Source organism: Lonchura striata, chromosome 1A (assembly GCF_050655825.1).
Source record: "Lonchura striata isolate lonStrDom1 chromosome 1A, ASM5065582v1, whole genome shotgun sequence".
NCBI classification, from domain to species: domain Eukaryota; kingdom Metazoa; phylum Chordata; class Aves; order Passeriformes; family Estrildidae; genus Lonchura; species Lonchura striata.
In genome coordinates this window covers 44228737-44246646 of record NC_140741.1, presented here as the reverse complement: position 1 = coordinate 44246646, position 17910 = coordinate 44228737, and the positions used below count along the sequence as shown (strand labels likewise).

General features: G+C 37.7%; 1 protein-coding gene across 1 annotated transcript in view; it reads left to right on the top strand.

Annotated features, from left to right (window-relative positions):
* The window catches only part of LRIG3 (leucine rich repeats and immunoglobulin like domains 3), a 40581-nt gene extending 23018 nt beyond the window's left edge, over nt 1–17563 (top strand). The window contains exons 7-19 of the mRNA XM_021547417.4: nt 194–337; nt 741–884; nt 2119–2199; nt 2847–2918; nt 3285–3356; nt 4439–4602; nt 7267–7587; nt 8083–8364; nt 8813–9265; nt 9475–9633; nt 10738–10881; nt 10966–11241; nt 13690–17563. Coding sequence (XP_021403092.3) covers nt 194–337; nt 741–884; nt 2119–2199; nt 2847–2918; nt 3285–3356; nt 4439–4602; nt 7267–7587; nt 8083–8364; nt 8813–9265; nt 9475–9633; nt 10738–10881; nt 10966–11241; nt 13690–13934 — 2557 coding nt within the window. The 3' untranslated portion in view covers nt 13935–17563. The remainder of the gene's footprint in view (nt 1–193; nt 338–740; nt 885–2118; nt 2200–2846; nt 2919–3284; nt 3357–4438; nt 4603–7266; nt 7588–8082; nt 8365–8812; nt 9266–9474; nt 9634–10737; nt 10882–10965; nt 11242–13689) is intronic.
* Nucleotides 17564–17910: the final 347 nt, after the last annotated feature.

Here is a 17910-nt window from a genome sequence, read left to right as displayed (position 1 = left end):
TGAACTGAATTGTGTTGTTGCAGTCTGAAAAGGAGCAAGTAGTCAGTAGTGAGTGTGTAAATGCATGCAATACAACTCAAGATTTAAATAGGCGCTCCAGCTATCTAGCCAGTGTCATGAGGTCAGTGGTGGACCTGTGGCGTAGCATGCATGCTGCTGAGTTTCTGAACCTTACATCTTTTTCTGTTTGTAGGCAGCTGGACCATAACAACTTAACAGAGGTAACCAAAGGCTGGCTTTATGGCTTACTGATGCTGCAGCAGCTCCATCTCAGCCAAAATGCTATCAGCAGGATCAGTCCTGATGCCTGGGAATTTTGCCAAAAACTCAGTGAACTGTGAGTACCTTTATTCTCTTCCATTCCAGGTACATGCCAAAACATAAGCGTCTTAACTCTGACCTGTGAATTTTTCATAGCAAATTTTCCAAGATTACTACGATTTTGCTGTAGACAGTTATAGACAGTTATATCTGGAAGTTATATTGGAAGTTAACTGAGATTGCTCCATTTCACTGTAGCAGTTGTACTAAAGCTGTAACACAGGAATTTTCAAATGAGAGAAATTAATTCTGCAGTAATTTGTGATTTGTTTGAAACAATGCAAAATGCTGTGTGGTTGGAAGTGGTGTAGTGTGTTCTGTGATAATCATCAGGAGAAAACCGGTGCTTCACCCCTGAAAATTCATGTGAGTTGAACTAAGTTAAATAAGTTTTGGTTTTTTTTCCCTTAAATTTTCAGAGATTTGACATTCAATCAATTAACAAGGTTAGATGATTCAAGCTTCATTGGTTTAAGCGTGCTGGTTGGACTGTACATTGGAAACAACAAAGTAAATTACATTGCTGATTGTGCCTTCAAGGGACTTTCTGGTCTACAGATTTTGTAAGTTGACAAACTCAATTTGCAAGGTCAAAACCGTTAAGAAAAATCCTGTATTTATAGGTTTATTTCTTTTCTTTATGAAAGAGACAACAACATTTTGTTAAATTCCTCTGATCAGTGTATAATTTTCTTACAGTAAGATTTCTTTCCAGACTACTTGAGAAAGGGAGGAGTTCCTCTTTTGTTAAGGCTGTGCACAATGGATGGTGGTAACTGTGATACACACTTCCAGTAGGATTGCTTGGGGGAGAGGCATATGTTTTGAAGGCAGCAAGCAAAGCGCTGCTACCCACAGTTTTAGGGATCTGGGTCTTAGTTGTGCCTTAACTGAATCATTTTACCTCATAACAGAAATAAGAAGACAAAACTCATTGTCATGACTGGACAGTTGCTTTAAGTATTAGACCATGTTTTGAAATAGCATTTCTTAAAGGAAGGAAAGAACTAATCTAAATACATTCATCTTCATTAAAACCTTCTCATTGCATACCACTGACCCATCTGTGAGCCAGATGAGCAAAACAATTGCTTTTGTCTCTAGGCTTTCTTTTCGGGGGTTTGCTCACATACTTATGCTTAGGACATCTAGCAAGGATGCAAATTAGAGTGTACACTGTGTTTTTTAAGAAGAGACTTGGAGATCATAAAGAGAAGAAGTTAGAGAATTGTGAGCTGTTTAGGTATTAAATATCAGGCATTTTCTCCTGGGCTTTTCTTTGTCCTCCAGCCCAACCCTGTAGATTGTTTGCAGACACACTATTCTGTACACAAATCTGTAATCTCTTTATGCTTCACAAATAATAAGCAAGTGTTTGGGGGTGTTAATATTAAGGACTTAAAAAGATGTGAGCATGTTCCATTTCAAAGGGACAACAGTTGGTCCTTTCCCTTCCTTCAGTGCATGTTTGCTTAAATAGTCCTGTGTCTGAATACCTTTGGATGGGTATGTGGATTTGTTTGTTCACAGTTCTAAAAATTGTTGAGTTTGTGATCTTTTTAATTATCAGTGGAAAAAATACTGATAGTCTTCAAAGTCTCTCAGTAAAAATTGAAATTTTAAAGTTAGTCAGGAAAAGCTTCTCTTAAAAAGCCCACAAAAACCAACTGAACAAAAATCCAACCTAACAGAAAGCTATTGTAGATTTTTTTTAAGTACTACATGCTGTTGAAGAAGTATGTGCCTTGCTCTTTTTAATAGTTTTTGTGCTTTGATTTCCCCTCCCCTTTTAAACAGGGATCTGAAAAACAATGAAATATCGTGGACTATTGAAGATATGAATGGTGCTTTCTCTGGCCTAGATAAACTTAAGAAGCTGTGAGTATTGATACAATATTTGTATCTTATCATGCCTTAAAAAAATAGTTTATTATGTGTCTTTTAAGGAACAAACAAAACACTTAAGGGTATTATATTTTCAGTAGCAGAGATTATTTTTCCTCTCTTACCACTTTGTTCTCTGTAACATCTTCCTTTTCCATAAAAGAAATTCAAGATTCTCCAAGTCAAACTAATCTGAAACATTTAAATATTATTAATATTTATGGACATTTTTATCAAAGAATGAGGTTTTCCCACACTAAAAAATAATAAGTGTATCATATGACAAAGGCATAGTAGCAGGCTTAGTCTTCAGTAATGTAAAGCAACATCCAGTGGAAGTGGCTCAAATTCATTGAATTTTTCAAATGCAGATTTATGAAATTAAAAGATGTTTATAGAATAATCCATGTCACTTAAGTGCACACCTTAAATGTCTTCTAAAATCATTGTAAAATCTAGTTATTTATTCAAGGGGAATAAATTAGTACCTTTTAGATGTGATGAGTTTTGCTGCATTGGAGATAGGTGAGTGGTGAATACTAGTCACAATTCAAAAATAAATACCAAAATTGCAATTATTCAGCTCAAAAATACTCTCATATAATTGCATTTCTTTTGCATTGTGTGCTTAAATTTTTCAGGCTGCTCCAAGGAAACAGGATTAGATCCATTACAAAGAAAGCATTTTCTGGTTTGGATGCACTTGAACACTTGTAAGTAGTAGAAATCCACATTTAACCCAAAATAGGAAAAAAATGAATTTTGATACTAACTGAATTTAAAGTAGGACTAACAAGCTTCACTTAGGACTTGGGATGAAATGCACTTACCATGATTACTAATGTGATCTTCAGAAGATTTTTCAGTTTTGGATTTACACTGAGTGTGAATTTTGGAATTAATGCAGAAATTTTTATGTATTAAGCATGCTATGAAACTCCTTATTTGCATCGCTTTTGATTTTGAGCTTGAGCGTCCTTTGTATAGCACTAAAATATCAAATTATTGCTTGAGTCAAATCCATTCAATTTAATAAATTACTATTTTCTTCTAATCCTGTTTTTCTTTTTTGTTCCTAGAGATCTAAGTAACAATGCAATTATGTCAGTTCAAGGAAATGCATTTTCACAAATGAAGAAACTCAAAGAATTGTAAGTTTCTATCAAAAGACATAATTTCTGTTAAGTATATAGATATTATTTATACATATAAATGCATAACTAAAAGCCTTGTGAGACATTGCCTGACTGCTGTAATCTCTCGGAAATAACTTAAAAAGCTTCTGCCAGTGTTATAGGGTTACATTTGGGGTTACCATAGGAGGCTGCATTAATTTTCTGCTACATTTGTTGTCTCTAAAGTCCTTATTTTAAATTGGGTGATCTCTAACGTGTTTTAGATAGGGAGACTTTAATGCAACGTGCTGAAAGACCAGCAGTGCTATCACTGAGCTAAAGCTCTCTGGAACAGTAAAATGCAGTGCTTGCAATTGGGTCCTTCTCGCCTGTAGTAGCAGAGAGACAGGTCTTCAGAGAAGTTGTGAAGCAGTCACTGCGAAAAGCGTATTTTAGTGAGGATGAGTTTTTGTCCTCTCACCCTTTTTTTCTGTTGAGCAATGCAGAACAACACTGGCTCACAGGTTGGGTGCAGAGGGTCATACTGAAAGGGTTGACATCAGATTGGCAACTTGTCACTGGTGGAATTCAGCAGGGCTCCATCCTCAACCCCATGATCTTCATAAATGACTTGGACTCGGGACTGGAAGGGATACTGAGCAAGTTCACAGATGGTGCAAAACTGGGAGGAGCTGCAGAGAGACCTCAACAAATGAGAGGGCCGGGCAATCAGCAACTGTATGAAGTCCAACAAGGAAAGTGCTGGATTCGGAACCTGGCACAGGGCAGCCTTGGGTGTATGGACAGACTGGGGAACGAGATGCTGGAAAGCAGAGCTGTAGAAAGTGACCTGGTGTCCTGGTGAATGGCAAGTTGGATATGACTCACCAGTGCCCTGGCAGCCAGGAGGGGCCACTCATGTCCTGGGGGGCATCAGGCACAGCATCACCAGCTGGGCAAGGGAGGGGATTTGAGCTGAGCAATAGTGCAGTCTTTCTCTTGCAATATGCATGTTTAACCTAAAGCCTTAGTTTTGTTATGAAAGTGTGCTCATACAGATCTGTATTAGAAACAGAAAAAAACAAACATTGGATTTGATTTTAATTGCTTTTTCTTAGGCACTTCAACACATCAAGTCTCTTGTGTGACTGCCAGTTGAAATGGCTACCACAGTGGATGTCAGAGAACAACTTCCAGAGCTTTGTAAATGCCAGTTGTGCTCATCCTCAGCTGCTGAAAGGGAGAAGTATTTTTGCTGTCAGCCTGGATGGGTTTGTTTGTGGTGAGTGTAGCCTCTAATTCTCATTCTATAAAACAGATATTGCTGTGTGCTTGAGATTCTTTTGTGGTTCCTTGTTATGTTGTGATTTCTGTAACAAAATTTAGAGGATACTTAGTCACATTTTCTTCTGTTCCCAAACTGTGATGTAGATGCTTAATGCTTGTGGCTGTGTACAAGACAGGGAGCAATGGTATTTTGACTTCTATACCAAGTACAGCTTGCTTACATAGAACATAGCATGGGAGTGAAAGCTCAGTACTTTGTGAGGGTAAAGGTACATGCCTCTAGTTTTAAAAGAGGCTGTTTAGATAACTATCATCTTTAAGTGAGACATATTTTGGCGAAATTATTTTGAGGTTGGTTATTTTTAAATTTTTTTTTCATACTCCATTAGTCTTGAGGTTCTCTCAGGGCTGATAAAATGTCAAGGTAAAAAAGCCATACTGGCCTCAGATCTGATGTTTTTTATGTATGCTTGTGTGCTTTAAAAATTACTGGGAGTATGTAAATTATTGCCTTTTAAGTGTGTTTAAAAAATACCTGATTACCACAGTCATGATACTAGTAGTTTTTATTTCAGTTTGACAGATACTAAATGCTAGCAAAATATTTTTTACTTTAGGACCTGAGAATTTGAGGTATAGCATCTGTTTTAAAACCAAAATTTTTCTGTATGTGTTTAGTAGCATTCATGAACAACTGTGTTATGTTCTCTAGTTAAAGCAAAGTGAAACTAAGCATTCAGAGTAAGGACATGTTTGATTACTCTGATATATAAAGTGTGAACTTTGAAAATACCTGGAAATTTAAAAGCCAACTAACTGCATTTAATGTATTTTTGTTGAATAAGTTTTATTTTTCTTACTAAAGAAAATTCAAACATTATATTCTTTGGAGACAAAAAGTGTCTTCTCAATAATTTTGTCTGATAGCAAATATAACTGGCTAATTTTTACTGTTGCTACCCTTTTTCAGTGGGAAAGCAAGTCCAGAATATAAAGTAGTGTACCAAAATGTTGGTTTTTCCTTTCCTGTTAGCAGTCAGATATTTAATAAATAATGAGCATATTCTAGCTACTGCTGAGAAGAAAAGGTTGACATAATGCAGGGAATTACAGATTACTCAGTGGGTGGAGGAATATATATGGACATCCTAATTTATGCAAAATGTATTCTGTCAGAAAATTAAGCTGGGGATTTAAATATACATCTTCCATTTGTTAAATTGGGAAAATTGTGATCTTTATTTTGGCTGCTGAATGCTATTTGTAAGAAATAAATTTTAAACGGTTTAAGATGTATTAGCAAAAAGTAATGTAGTGAATCAGTTTTTGTGCTTGATACTTAACATAATTGCCATGCAGAAACAACTAATTAAAGTCATTGATTGTTTCAGTTACATCTTTCAAGTGTGTTATCACTAGACGTTCAGGTGTACACACCTTGCCTTACAAGTTTACAATGGCTGCTTTTGCTTTAATAGAATTTTTAAGTGGAGTGTGTTGACTCCTGTCTGAAATTAAAAGGTGTGTATATATGTGGATGTCTTTGTGATACATTCATTCAAATATGCTCTTGGATTATTCTATTGTGACAAAACATGATGCTAGTCTTATCCTGGTGTGTTCTATATTCTGTACTGTATGCTTATTTGAGTGGCCTTTGTATCACCCCTTCCTGTCAGGTAATTAAGATTGAAGTATGTTCTGCTGTCCTTTCACAAGGCTTATTTAAGTACTTAAGAGTGTTTTACTTAGTTATTCCTGTGCAAAGTCAGTGATTGTATTAACTCAGTTTGCAAATGGCAAGATATGGTTATGAAGCATGAAAAGCAAATGGCCTGGGAGGTTCTTAAAGCCCATGAATCTGCAGGGAGGAATTTTGGGGGCACAGGGCTTTCCCTGCTGTTCCTTTGTTCAGAGATTGGACACATCTTGAAAGTTGGGAATATACTACTGCTTTTGGTTTTTGAAGACCAGGCATTTACTTGCCCACTCATTTTGTGCATACACTGTACACACAATTGAATAAATAATTTAGAAGGCAGCTAATTCTGCAAACTCACAACATAGCACTTCAAAGGTAACATTCCTATAGTAAAGGGACCTCCACAAATTCTTGAAATTCTTCTGTTCTGCCCTGCTTAAGGGACCTTCCATTGCCTTTGGCCCAAACAGATGCATATCACTGGTACACTGACTTTTGTACATGATTTTTTTTTGTGGGTTTGGGTGAAACGCTCAACTGTAACTTGCAGTTTCTGATAGCAGAAGAACTATGCTTTCAATAAAGAAAAACTCACAGCAGCCTGAGGTGTTGTAAAGATGAGAGGTAGGCTTCATGATTGATGTTCAGAGTAGTTCTTATGGATGTCAGGGGGTAGTTCTTCTATCTTTAGTGCTGCTATTGAAGAAACTATGCACAAAGTCTGCTTTTAAATGTGCTTTTTCTTCAGTAAGAGATGGCTTGGCACAATAAACTCATAAATACAGCATCTTTAAATGCCCTAAGGCTAACAAAATTTAAAACAAAATTGTTGTGGATCTATTTAATAAATACTTACCTGACTCTTCTGTCAAACCTATAAAATTAGGCTTACTAACTCTCTGGAAAGTGTCCTCAGGCATCACAGCTATTTTTTTTTTTTTCTTTTCCTCTGTGCAGATGATTTTCCTAAACCACAGATCACTGTCCAGCCAGAAACCCAGTCAGCAATTAAAGGCTCCAATTTGAGTTTTGTGTGTTCAGCAGCCAGCAGCAGTGATTCCCCAATGACTTTTGCATGGAAGAAAGACAACGAATTGCTGCAAGATGCTGAAATGGAGAATTATGCACACCTCCGGGCCCAGGGTGGAGAAGTGATGGAGTACACCACCATCCTTCGTCTGCGCAATGTGGAATTCAGTAATGAAGGGAAATATCAGTGTGTTATTTCAAATCATTTTGGTTCATCCTACTCTGTCAAAGCCAAACTTACAGTAAACAGTAAGTATGTTATGTTTTGTTTGTGGGCTTAGAATGATTTTAATCAAGATAGGGATTCATAGATTTTCCATTCTCGTCATCTGCATCTTTTAGAAGATCCATAATATGAGATTATTTCTTAAAAATTTATCCATTTCCAAGGTCACTGTTCAGTTGTACCTCCAGTCAGTGTACTGAAACATAGTATAGGAAAAAGAAAATACCATACCCAATTCTTAGTAAATCTGGGAAAGTCAGTGTTACAAGATGGAGAAAACTTTTTCTCAAGATGCTATGGAAAGGTCACGTAGGATGGTGTTAGCAAATATGAGATTTTGGTCTAGGTGGTCTCACATACTTCACAAATTTCCCTCCTTTGATGCTGGCTACTGATCAATTTAGATTGTATGTTTCTCTAGTGTTTTTAGGCCCATTAGGAGTGTTCAAGAAAATACTGTACAAAACAGGAAAAGTATGTTTCACGTATTGATTTTGGTGTCACCAACTTTTCTTTAGTGCTGCCTTCATTTACAAAAATCCCCATGGACTTAACCATTCGAGCTGGGGCAATGGCACGTTTGGAGTGTGCTGCAGTTGGGCATCCTATCCCACAGATTGCTTGGCAGAAAGATGGTGGAACAGATTTTCCTGCAGCACGCAAGAGGCGCATGCATGTCATGCCTGAAGATGATGTATTCTTCATTGTTGATGTAAAGATTGAGGACACAGGTGTTTACAGCTGTACAGCTCAAAACACTGCTGGAAGCATTTCAGCTAATGCAACATTAACAGTACTAGGTAAGTTATTGGCAAACCTTAACAGCACAATCAGTATTATGATTCAGAATAATGAAAGTTAGTTATGTTTCTCAGTGTATACACATCTGGTACGCATGGGATGGAGGGAAGAAGGGGCTTCTGTTTTCATTTAGAGACAGTAGATTTGTTTAACTTCTGATTTCTTGACCTTTTATTAATAATTTTTATTGTAGTTCTGTGCAATCTTAAGCATGTATGATTTGGCATTTTTACCTTTTAAGGTAATCAAGCATGTAAATCAGATCAATTGGCAAATAAATTGTAGACTTCAAGTACCATTTCTTGAGTTTCTTCTTAGAATGAGAGTAAGCTTTATTAGGCCTTACTGATGCATTTAATTTGGATTTTCCTCTTGAGCTGTGAAGGAAGGGGACACTTCTTACTCTTGTGAGATCTTTAGAATATAAGGTTTGTGCTTTCTTTTCAGAAACACCATCATTTTTGCGGCCTTTGCTGGATCGAACTGTAACAAAAGGTGAAACTGCAGTCTTGCAGTGCATTGCAGGTGGTAGCCCTCCACCCCGACTGAACTGGACTAAGGATGACAGCCCTCTTATGGTAACAGAAAGACACTTCTTTGCTGCAGGCAATCAGTTACTAATTATTGTGGATACAGATGTGGAAGATGCTGGGAAGTACACTTGTGAAATGTCTAATACACTTGGAACAGAACGAGGCAACATCCGTCTTAATGTAATTCCTACTCCCACCTGTGACTCTCCTCAAAACATTGCCCCATCACTTGATGATGATGGATGGGCCACAGTTGGCATTGTGATCATAGCTGTGGTTTGCTGTGTGGTGGGCACTTCCTTGGTGTGGGTGGTCATCATCTACCACACCAGAAGGAGAAATGAAGATTGCAGCATCACAAATACAGGTGTGTAAACTGAAGGCTTACCTTGAAAAGGAAAACAAATGTTTGTGAGGGCCTTGTAGTGACTTTATTGTAAGAACATTTGTGTGCTTTGACTCAGAAGCAGAAAGTTGAATTATTTATTACTTTCAGTGCTTTGCTGACAAGTTTAAAAATGTTTCTACAAACTGAAGTGTGTTGATGGCTTTTGTATGTGTTTTGCACCCCCACAGATGAAACAAATTTGCCTGCTGACATTCCAAGTTACCTGTCATCCCAGGGGACACTGGCTGAAAGACAGGATGGATATGGCTCATCTGAAAATGGCAGTCACCATCAGTTCCTCTCATCTTCTGTAGGAGGGTATTTCCTGCAGCAGAGGGACAATAATGGTAGGTAGAAAATGCTAAGCAGATTTTTCATGTGACTTGAGGAGCTGCAGTTGGCTATTGTCTTTCTAACTAATAGAAAGAACTCTAAAGAAGCATGTTTACAGAATTTAATAGAGGACATGAAATTTATTGCTTGGGATTTTTTCAACACGATAATAACTGGAGCTTGGTTCTGTTCATCCAGATGACGTTATGGTGTTTATTTAAATCAGGAAGTTTTTCTCTAGTCTCAAGGGTAAATTTAAACTGACGAGGATATGCGCAAAACAAGAATATCCAAAAGAAATTACCGTAGCATATCTTCCACTCTTACAGCTTGAAAAGGATGCTTTTAGTGGAATGTAGGCATGTGTGGTAATACCAGTGGAACTTTAGTATAACTGTTTCAACTTGCTGGTTAAAAAATATCATTATGGTCACAGTCAATAAAGGATTCAAGGTGACTGCAAGTTAAAAGCTGCAATACTTGACATTTATACCTGTGACCCCTAGTAATCCTGTATGTACCTGCACTAGGGAGGCAAAGGCACCTTTCTGGGAAAGGGCTTGGGGTTGAGATACAATCAGGAGCTGGGATAGGTGGAAACCATCACTTGGTGGTGAGATAGTTTTGCAGTTGTGGGGTAGTACGAAGAACAGCCTCTTTGTGGATCAAGAACCAGAGACTGTGTCCAAAGCTTTCAGGAACCACTGAACTAAAAATCTTTATAGCTGTTGAGGCAGCCAGTGACTCCCTCCGATTCTTCCAACCAGGACTTTGACATTGACATTCTGCTTTGAAAGGTGCCTGTGAGACAGATCCTGAATTTGTCTTCTGTTCTTTGGAAGAAGGAAGTCCCCGGCTCTGATCCCAGTCATTGGTTTTGGGCTTTTTTTTGTAATTCAAGGATTGTACAGTGAAGTGACACATTCTCTGTCAAGCTAATTAATTGAACAGTTGTTGGAATTAGAATTCTTATCGAAAGGTTAGGCTAAATCCAAGAAAACTCTAAACTACACTGTGAAATGCAGTTGAACACATGGGGTTCTTAAAACTTACTCAAGAAACTCTTAAGTTGGAGATTCAGAAAAGACTGTGTGCTGACACACAATTTTATTTTTAAGGCATTTGCCATCTGGATAACAGCAGTGAAACAGACTTGGAGGGTGTTGCAGATCCATTCCTATGCCACTATCTGGGGACTTCGGGAACTTTGTATTTAAAAGGCAGCACTTACAGTTCTGATGCATTTGAAGCATACAGTACAAGTAAGTTGGTGGGGGGAAGCTTTATTCTTAACTCAATCTTTATTAAGATGAATCTATATAAAATGAATTTTTCATTTCCTTTAGGTTGCAACCCTGACCAGAGAACAGCAGGTTTGGGCCCTTACGAGTCTGGATATTTAAAGAAAAAGGAATGCTGTCAGTACTCACCTCCACAGGAAGATCCCTTTGACCAGTGTGTTGGCATTATTGGGACACAGGCTACAAATAGCAGATTGATGAACTCTATTTATACTCAAAATGAAGGAACTGGACTGAAAAGCAAAAATCTCAACTCAGACACATTTGATTTAAACAGAAGTTTGGAACCCTCATCTATTACAAGTAAAAGCACTTTCATGGGTATGTTCTAGCTATTGTTTTTATTCAAGCTGCTGTTGTCTTTGCTGTCTCATTTCCTACCTACAACACCAAGCGAAACTGATTTCTCACTATTTTTTTTTTACCAAATGTTTGATGCTGAGGAACAGAAAAGTTACTATAGTAAAACTGTGTAATGAGGATATTTAGATGACCAGATCGTAATAGCTTACACTTATGTAAAAATCTCACCAGTGATTTTACATCTTATCTTCTGTCTTAATAAGTTGGCAGATTTCTGTAAATGTTAGCATACTTAATTTAAATGTACCTTAAGAAACTTCAGGCATACCAGAAGTTTTCCCTGACAGGCAAAGGTGAGTAAGGAGGGCTCAGTTCTGGTGGGGAGACTTGAGCTTGTATGCGTATATATTCCATAATAGTCAGCCAGAACTATTTACCCTTCAAAATAAGGCACTATGTAAAGATACCCTCCCTTATCCTTCTTTGTCGTTTCTCATGATGTGCATGATAAAAGAATTCCCAAAATTAAGTTTAGGGTTTACAATTTTAATCCAGATTGCAGGGAGAGGTGGGGGAAGAAGAAAAGCATTGCTTTATCCTTGAAGCTCATTAAATTTTGGATGTTGGTTTGGTTTCTTGGTTTAAAATGAATACAAAACCACACACTGCTTTCATCTTCGTGATATCTTAGCGCCAAAACCAGCCCTGGTACCATGGATTGTCTCCCAGCTGGTGTGTCAGCACTGGCTGATCAAGACCTGGGTCTGCTGGCTCTGAAGGGGACCTGGGGGAATGTGCATCACTGGGCTCTTTGTTCTCAGGGGGTGGGGAGGGAGGCACAAGCTCTGAAGTTTTCCTTCTTCAAAAGCCAGATGTTTGAACTATAAAATGTTGCAGATGCCAGGACATCTGGCAGAGACCTTGGGATTGCACACAGCCAGCCTCCTGGCTGCCTGCCACTATTACTGTGGTGGGACTGTGCAGATAGGCCTTCAGAATGTCTCCTGCAGAAAGCAGTCCATGTGTATGTTCATATATCCAGGATTTAATGTCACCTCAAGGGTGCATAGTCCTCTTTCTGCCCTAAAAATTTATGCAGTTACTTCTTTCATCAGTTCTCTGAGCATACTACCCCACTTATGTTGCATTGTCATTGCCTTGGATGCTTCATAATCATTAGCACTCTTCCTCAAAGAGCCTATGGCTGGATCATGGAGATGGTGGTTGTTGTGTCAGATTTCTTGTCTTTAGTTGTGAATTCTCTTCTTCAATCCAAATTCATCAAATTCAAGCCCGCTTTTGCCTGTGCAGTCACAGTGAAGTGACTTCACTGTGACAGCTGGAGTTAGTATCACAGTTGATGCACAAGCCAGAAAGTTCATAGCTTGGATTTTTGTTTTTAAGACAGTTCATTTGTAACTTTGGTGCTGTAAGGAACATCCTTCCATTTTGCATTAGGTCAAAATTGGTTTAGTCCAATTCCTTTTTTAGTAACTTCTCAAATCACAGTTTTACTTGAAACCCTTGCTTCCAACAAGTAAACAAAAGCAAAGTGTTGCATTTTTGGTTCAAAATTTATTTTAAAAAGTAGTGTTAAATTATTAATAAAAGTTGAGTTCTTCAAAGTCAGCCTGCAGCACATTGTCCTCTGAAAATAAGTCCTTACAGACACTATGACTTAGGATTGCTGTATCTTTCTGCAGTGAAAAAATAAGGCCCTTATTGTAGAGGTGTTGATACTTACAGCTTCCCAGTGGTGAAGAATGACACACACTGATTGTTTATTGACTAGTAAATCCAGATAATCATTAATAACAGTTTAACTGAAATGTGTAATTCTCTTTGGGTTGCGACTGTTCTCTTTGCGCACAACTGACTGGATGATCAGTGGTGAATGGAGCATGTGGCTATGTGCATCTTCATTATTAATGGGAGTTGCTAGCCAGAAAAGATTGTGTTAGCATTCAGATTTCACTTTGGGACAATGTTGTAAAACCTGATAGAGATTTTGAGGTTACTTTTTTTTTTAATTCTTGTCTTATTTTTTTCTGAACTGCATGGCAAATTTCATGTGCCATTTATTGAATAACAAAACAGGCAGTGACTTTTGTATTTGAAAGTGTCTTTTGATGTGTTTGCAGTTTGATCTGTGTTTTCACCTCGCCCTTCACCACCCTCCCCAAAGAAAAATGGGTATGGAAATAGTCAAGAAAACAAAAAAAATGAAGTTGTGTATGGCTATACAACTACTTGGAAATGTTTTTAATGTCTCTGGTGGCAGAATCTTGCCTTACGCTTCTAATCACATGGATGTTTTCTTTAAAATGGTGGAACAACATTTAAGTAAAATCTCACTTTGATGAACTTCTGTCAGTCTTGCATTTCAATGTCATTTATGTACATTAGGGTAAGACACAAAGCTTTTAGCATCAATATTTCTGTGCTCACTCTTTTACTGTCTTTCAGGAACATTTGGAAAGCCTTTATGGAGGCCTCAGCTGGACTCTATTTCAAGCTGTAGACAGCCAGCAAATTGCCAACCAAAAACCTCCCATAATAATCATCATGTCTCACTGGACTTTGATTTAGAGGCAGATGAAGAGGGAAAGGAAAGGACAGTTTCTAGAGGAGAAAATAACTTTTATGCTTGCAAACAGTCCTTTGAAAACTTTAGGACTTCTACTTTCCAATCCTGTGATTTGGATACGTAGCTCCTTTTGGACTTAACGATTTCTGGAACCAAAGAAATAATTTGACATACTACTACCTCAGTATGGAACTTTATTTAAAAAGGGAAAAAGAAGAAGGGAAGAAAGAAACCACATGATGCTCTGAAATCAGAAGAAAGAAGTTTTTTTTTCCAATAAAGCATAATTTCCAAGATGCTCTACATTGGTTATACAGGGAAAAATCCTTATAAAAATACTATATTTGTAATTATTTTATAGCCTTTTTTAATGCAAATAATATGTTTTGTAAATTAATGGTGGAAATATTACAGTGTATGTATTTCTGTGACAGACTTAATTTTCTTGAAATGAGCAGTAAGCATTCTAATTTTGTACTGTTACTTGTACCTTTTTTACAAATGGAATCTCCATGCTGTTTGCAGGTATCATGCATCTTATTTGCACATTACTTTAATAAAATATGCTGCCATGTGGTCTCTGACCCACATTAGTGTATGAAGAATGGAAAGTGTGAATTACATTTGTAGACAGTGTTGCAAATGTAGGTGCTTTCTGATGCATATTTGCACCTTCATTTGACTTAAATTTGTACCTTTAGATTTAGTGTGTAAAATATGTTCATCTTCAAAGAGTGGATGTAGTCCTGCTACGCTACTGTTAAGGTGGGTTGCAGCTATTTGAACTAAAGCAAGGCTGTAAATCCTCCAGTTTGTGAATTTCCCCGTCAGATGTGCACTCACATGCTCTCAGTTTTCATGCCTGTGAAGCTGTAGTACCAGCAGTTTCCCTGTGCTTTTGTTATTGTGCCTGTATCTGTCAGAGGGGGTATACACAGTAGATGCACAAATTCATATCAAGCTATTTAGTAAAAGGGAAAAAAAAGAGGCACTGGGTTATCTGTCTGATAACAGCTTTTCTCTGAGTGGCTTAGTGTCAAGTGTTTGCCAAATAGGCAGTGCGTGCCTGAGTCTTTGCTTTCCCATACCCTTTCTCCCTCGTTTTTGCTTCTGCAACCACTCCCTGCTCAACATGACGAGGTAATCCAAGAACAAGATAATGGGTTTTTTTGTTTAATTCATGGCTTCTCTTCCTTACTTGGCTGCCCTTCTCTGGATACAGATGAGTTCTGTGCTTTATTTAATTGTTCAGTCAAGTTGAGCAATTGTAGACTCTTGCTGGATTCTATTTGTAGTAATGAACCCAGTATCTTTACCTATACAAGAGGAGGAGGATTGCTTACTATAAAACAGTAGATAAAACTGAGTGAAAACAGTCTTTGTGTTTCCATGATGCCTGTTGTTTTAAAAACTGTGAATCCTGTTGTCATCACTGCACTAAAACAGTGAGACTTCAAAATGGTTAATTCTACAGGATACTGGCTTTTTAAATCTGCCTGCTTTGAAGGTGCAAACTTACATGGTTGCCAAATAGCTTCTTTTAAACTAAATTAAAAGCAGCTGTTAGAATAGGCCATCACAGGCATCATGGCTAAAGCGAGAGCAAAGATTTTGTTGCCTGGTGTAGCTGAACTGAGAGCTTTTAGTTGTCTGCAGCCAGAAACCTGGTACCCAGATTGCAATGCAATTTCCCTTTAATTTAGGCACTAGTATTAGAGACAGGAAGTTAATCTGTCCTTAGTCACTGGTGGTCTAAGCATACAGAATGTATTTTGCGTGCTTTAGTTGATCATATTGCCAGATTTTTTGACTTATTGTTAATTTGTCTTCATTGCTGCCAGATGTGCTGATGTGGTGAAAGACATTGGTACGGGTATTTGATTATAATTAAATGCATTTGAAAGATATTAATTTTTCCTCAGTTAAGCACAAACCTGTAGGTCAATAGGGCAAGAAATCTAAAATTTGATTCACTCAGTATCTCTCCTTTTTCTCCCCCAAACCCCACTCCTCAGTGGCCATGCTTTTAGGGAGACGAGTGCTGGGGCCTGTGATAGCTCCTATTTTTAACCAGACATTGCTTTCTGACATATTAAAAAATACCCAAGTTAAAAACAGTAACTTCAGATTTAGTGTTTGTCCTTTAAAACTCCATGTTAAAGGTCCGTCATGAGAAACAAGCCTTAAATTCTGTCATAGGTGAAGGTTGAAAACATTGCCAATGTCATTCCTTTTTCATCTTCTTTGCAAAGATACTAATCTTCCGAAGGCTTGGATGTCTGTACCTAAGTAAATGTTCAAGGTCAACAACTGAATTTTAAATGCTTTTTATCAAGTTGCATTTAACAATCTAGACATAGGAATTACTTAAAATTTTATTTGATGCTTTAAATGCCAAGAAATGGAAATTAAAGTTCCCAAGTCCTCTTCTGCTACCTTGAGTTTTTATGTTTTATAAGTGGATTGTGTTTAAGTATACATTTGGTATCTGTAAAGTGCAAGATATACTGTAAAGTTTCAAAATCTTTGTAGTTCTTTTTAAACCAGTGATGTAACCAAACTCCCACTTTAAAGGCTTGGAAGTTTGCTTGGCTTTTTTTTTTTTCCCTCCCCTCTAAGGTGCAGATGTTAGTGAGCTGGTAGTTGGGTATTTACTCAGCTGAAAACTAAATTGTAAGTTGATGTGATGGGAAAATAAATTTTAGCCAACCCTGAGTAAAGCTTACACTGCATCTCAAGAGTTAGAATGAGAAACAAGTGTTGTGTTGCTGAATGACCAAACAGACATTTTGCAGTTTTATGACCAGCAGCAGCTGGAATCTTGCCATGGGCTCATTTAAACCTTACAGAATGTTCTTTAAGGGCAGTATCCACTTAATGCTTTACACAACAGAACATTTTGCCTGTTGAACTCACACAAGCAGTTGCTGAGGTATAGTTTCTGCAAGCCCTAAATAGTTTTAGATAAATTGAGTTAATAATTTACCACAATTTCTGTGGCACAAACATTTCCTAAATGAGTCACCTAAATTGTGTGTGTGAGATGATACTAGGGATACCTGCATACTGAGCGGTGTTAAAATTTCAAACACAACCTTATGGAGTACTGCTGTATTTCAGCAGCAAATGCTTTAATTTAGAATTTGTAACTTAAGGGGATCTTGAAAAATGGCTAAGAGTTAGATGCAAAGCTTCTGCAACTGAGAGCTCATTAGTGTCACTAAACACTTCTTATTTCAGTCTCAGGGGTCTCTTGAACACTTAAGCCTTATTCTTTGAGCCATTTCAAAGAAGCTTAGAACTAAGATTACCTTTGCACTGCAAACATTTCTGTTCTGCCAGCCTTACAAACCAGGACTATAATTGAGCATTGTGTTCCTTCTTGAATATAAATGTAAGGCAAAATTCTATTAGCTACCTGCAAGATTTCTTGTTTGGGATATGACACATCTCAGAGAATTATACTTTGTCAATTAAGTCTTCTTTTTTGCTCACTTTGTGTATTGCTTTGTCATAGAGAATGTGTCTTGACTAGTTGGATGTTAGTTTACAAATCTTGTGAAATTATTTCATTAAAAAAATAGAGAGGGGAACCTCCGCCTGTTTAGTGAAGGGAGAAAAAACATTGTATAACAAGACACAGTTTGCATGCATACCATTTTAGTTTGATTAGGAACTTCCCAGATGCATTCTGTTATATTTCAGGGGACTGTTACAGGAAGGAATAAAAGCAACACTGTCTTGACTCACTAATGTGTGGCAAAGGTGCTTTTCCTGGTGGTTGTGCTTAAGTATTAAGGGGTCAGTTGTTCCCTTGAGATAAGTATGTGCACACCTAAGCTGTTACTGAAAGGTGCAGATGGACTCTCCTGTTTCCCGTGCTGCTCTTTTTCTCATAGCTCAGTATTGCTCCCATGTCCTTGGGGGACCCTCTCTTGTAACCTATGCTCCTCAGGTTCTGGTTTCTCTGCTTGCCCTGGCACTGTGGTGACAGTCTGGGACAAATTGATTCAGTTTACAGAGCACAGTGCAATTGCAGACAGTAAGAAGTGGTTGTGTGCTGGAAGAGAGGAGGGGGAAGTGTTGGAGAGAGACAGACT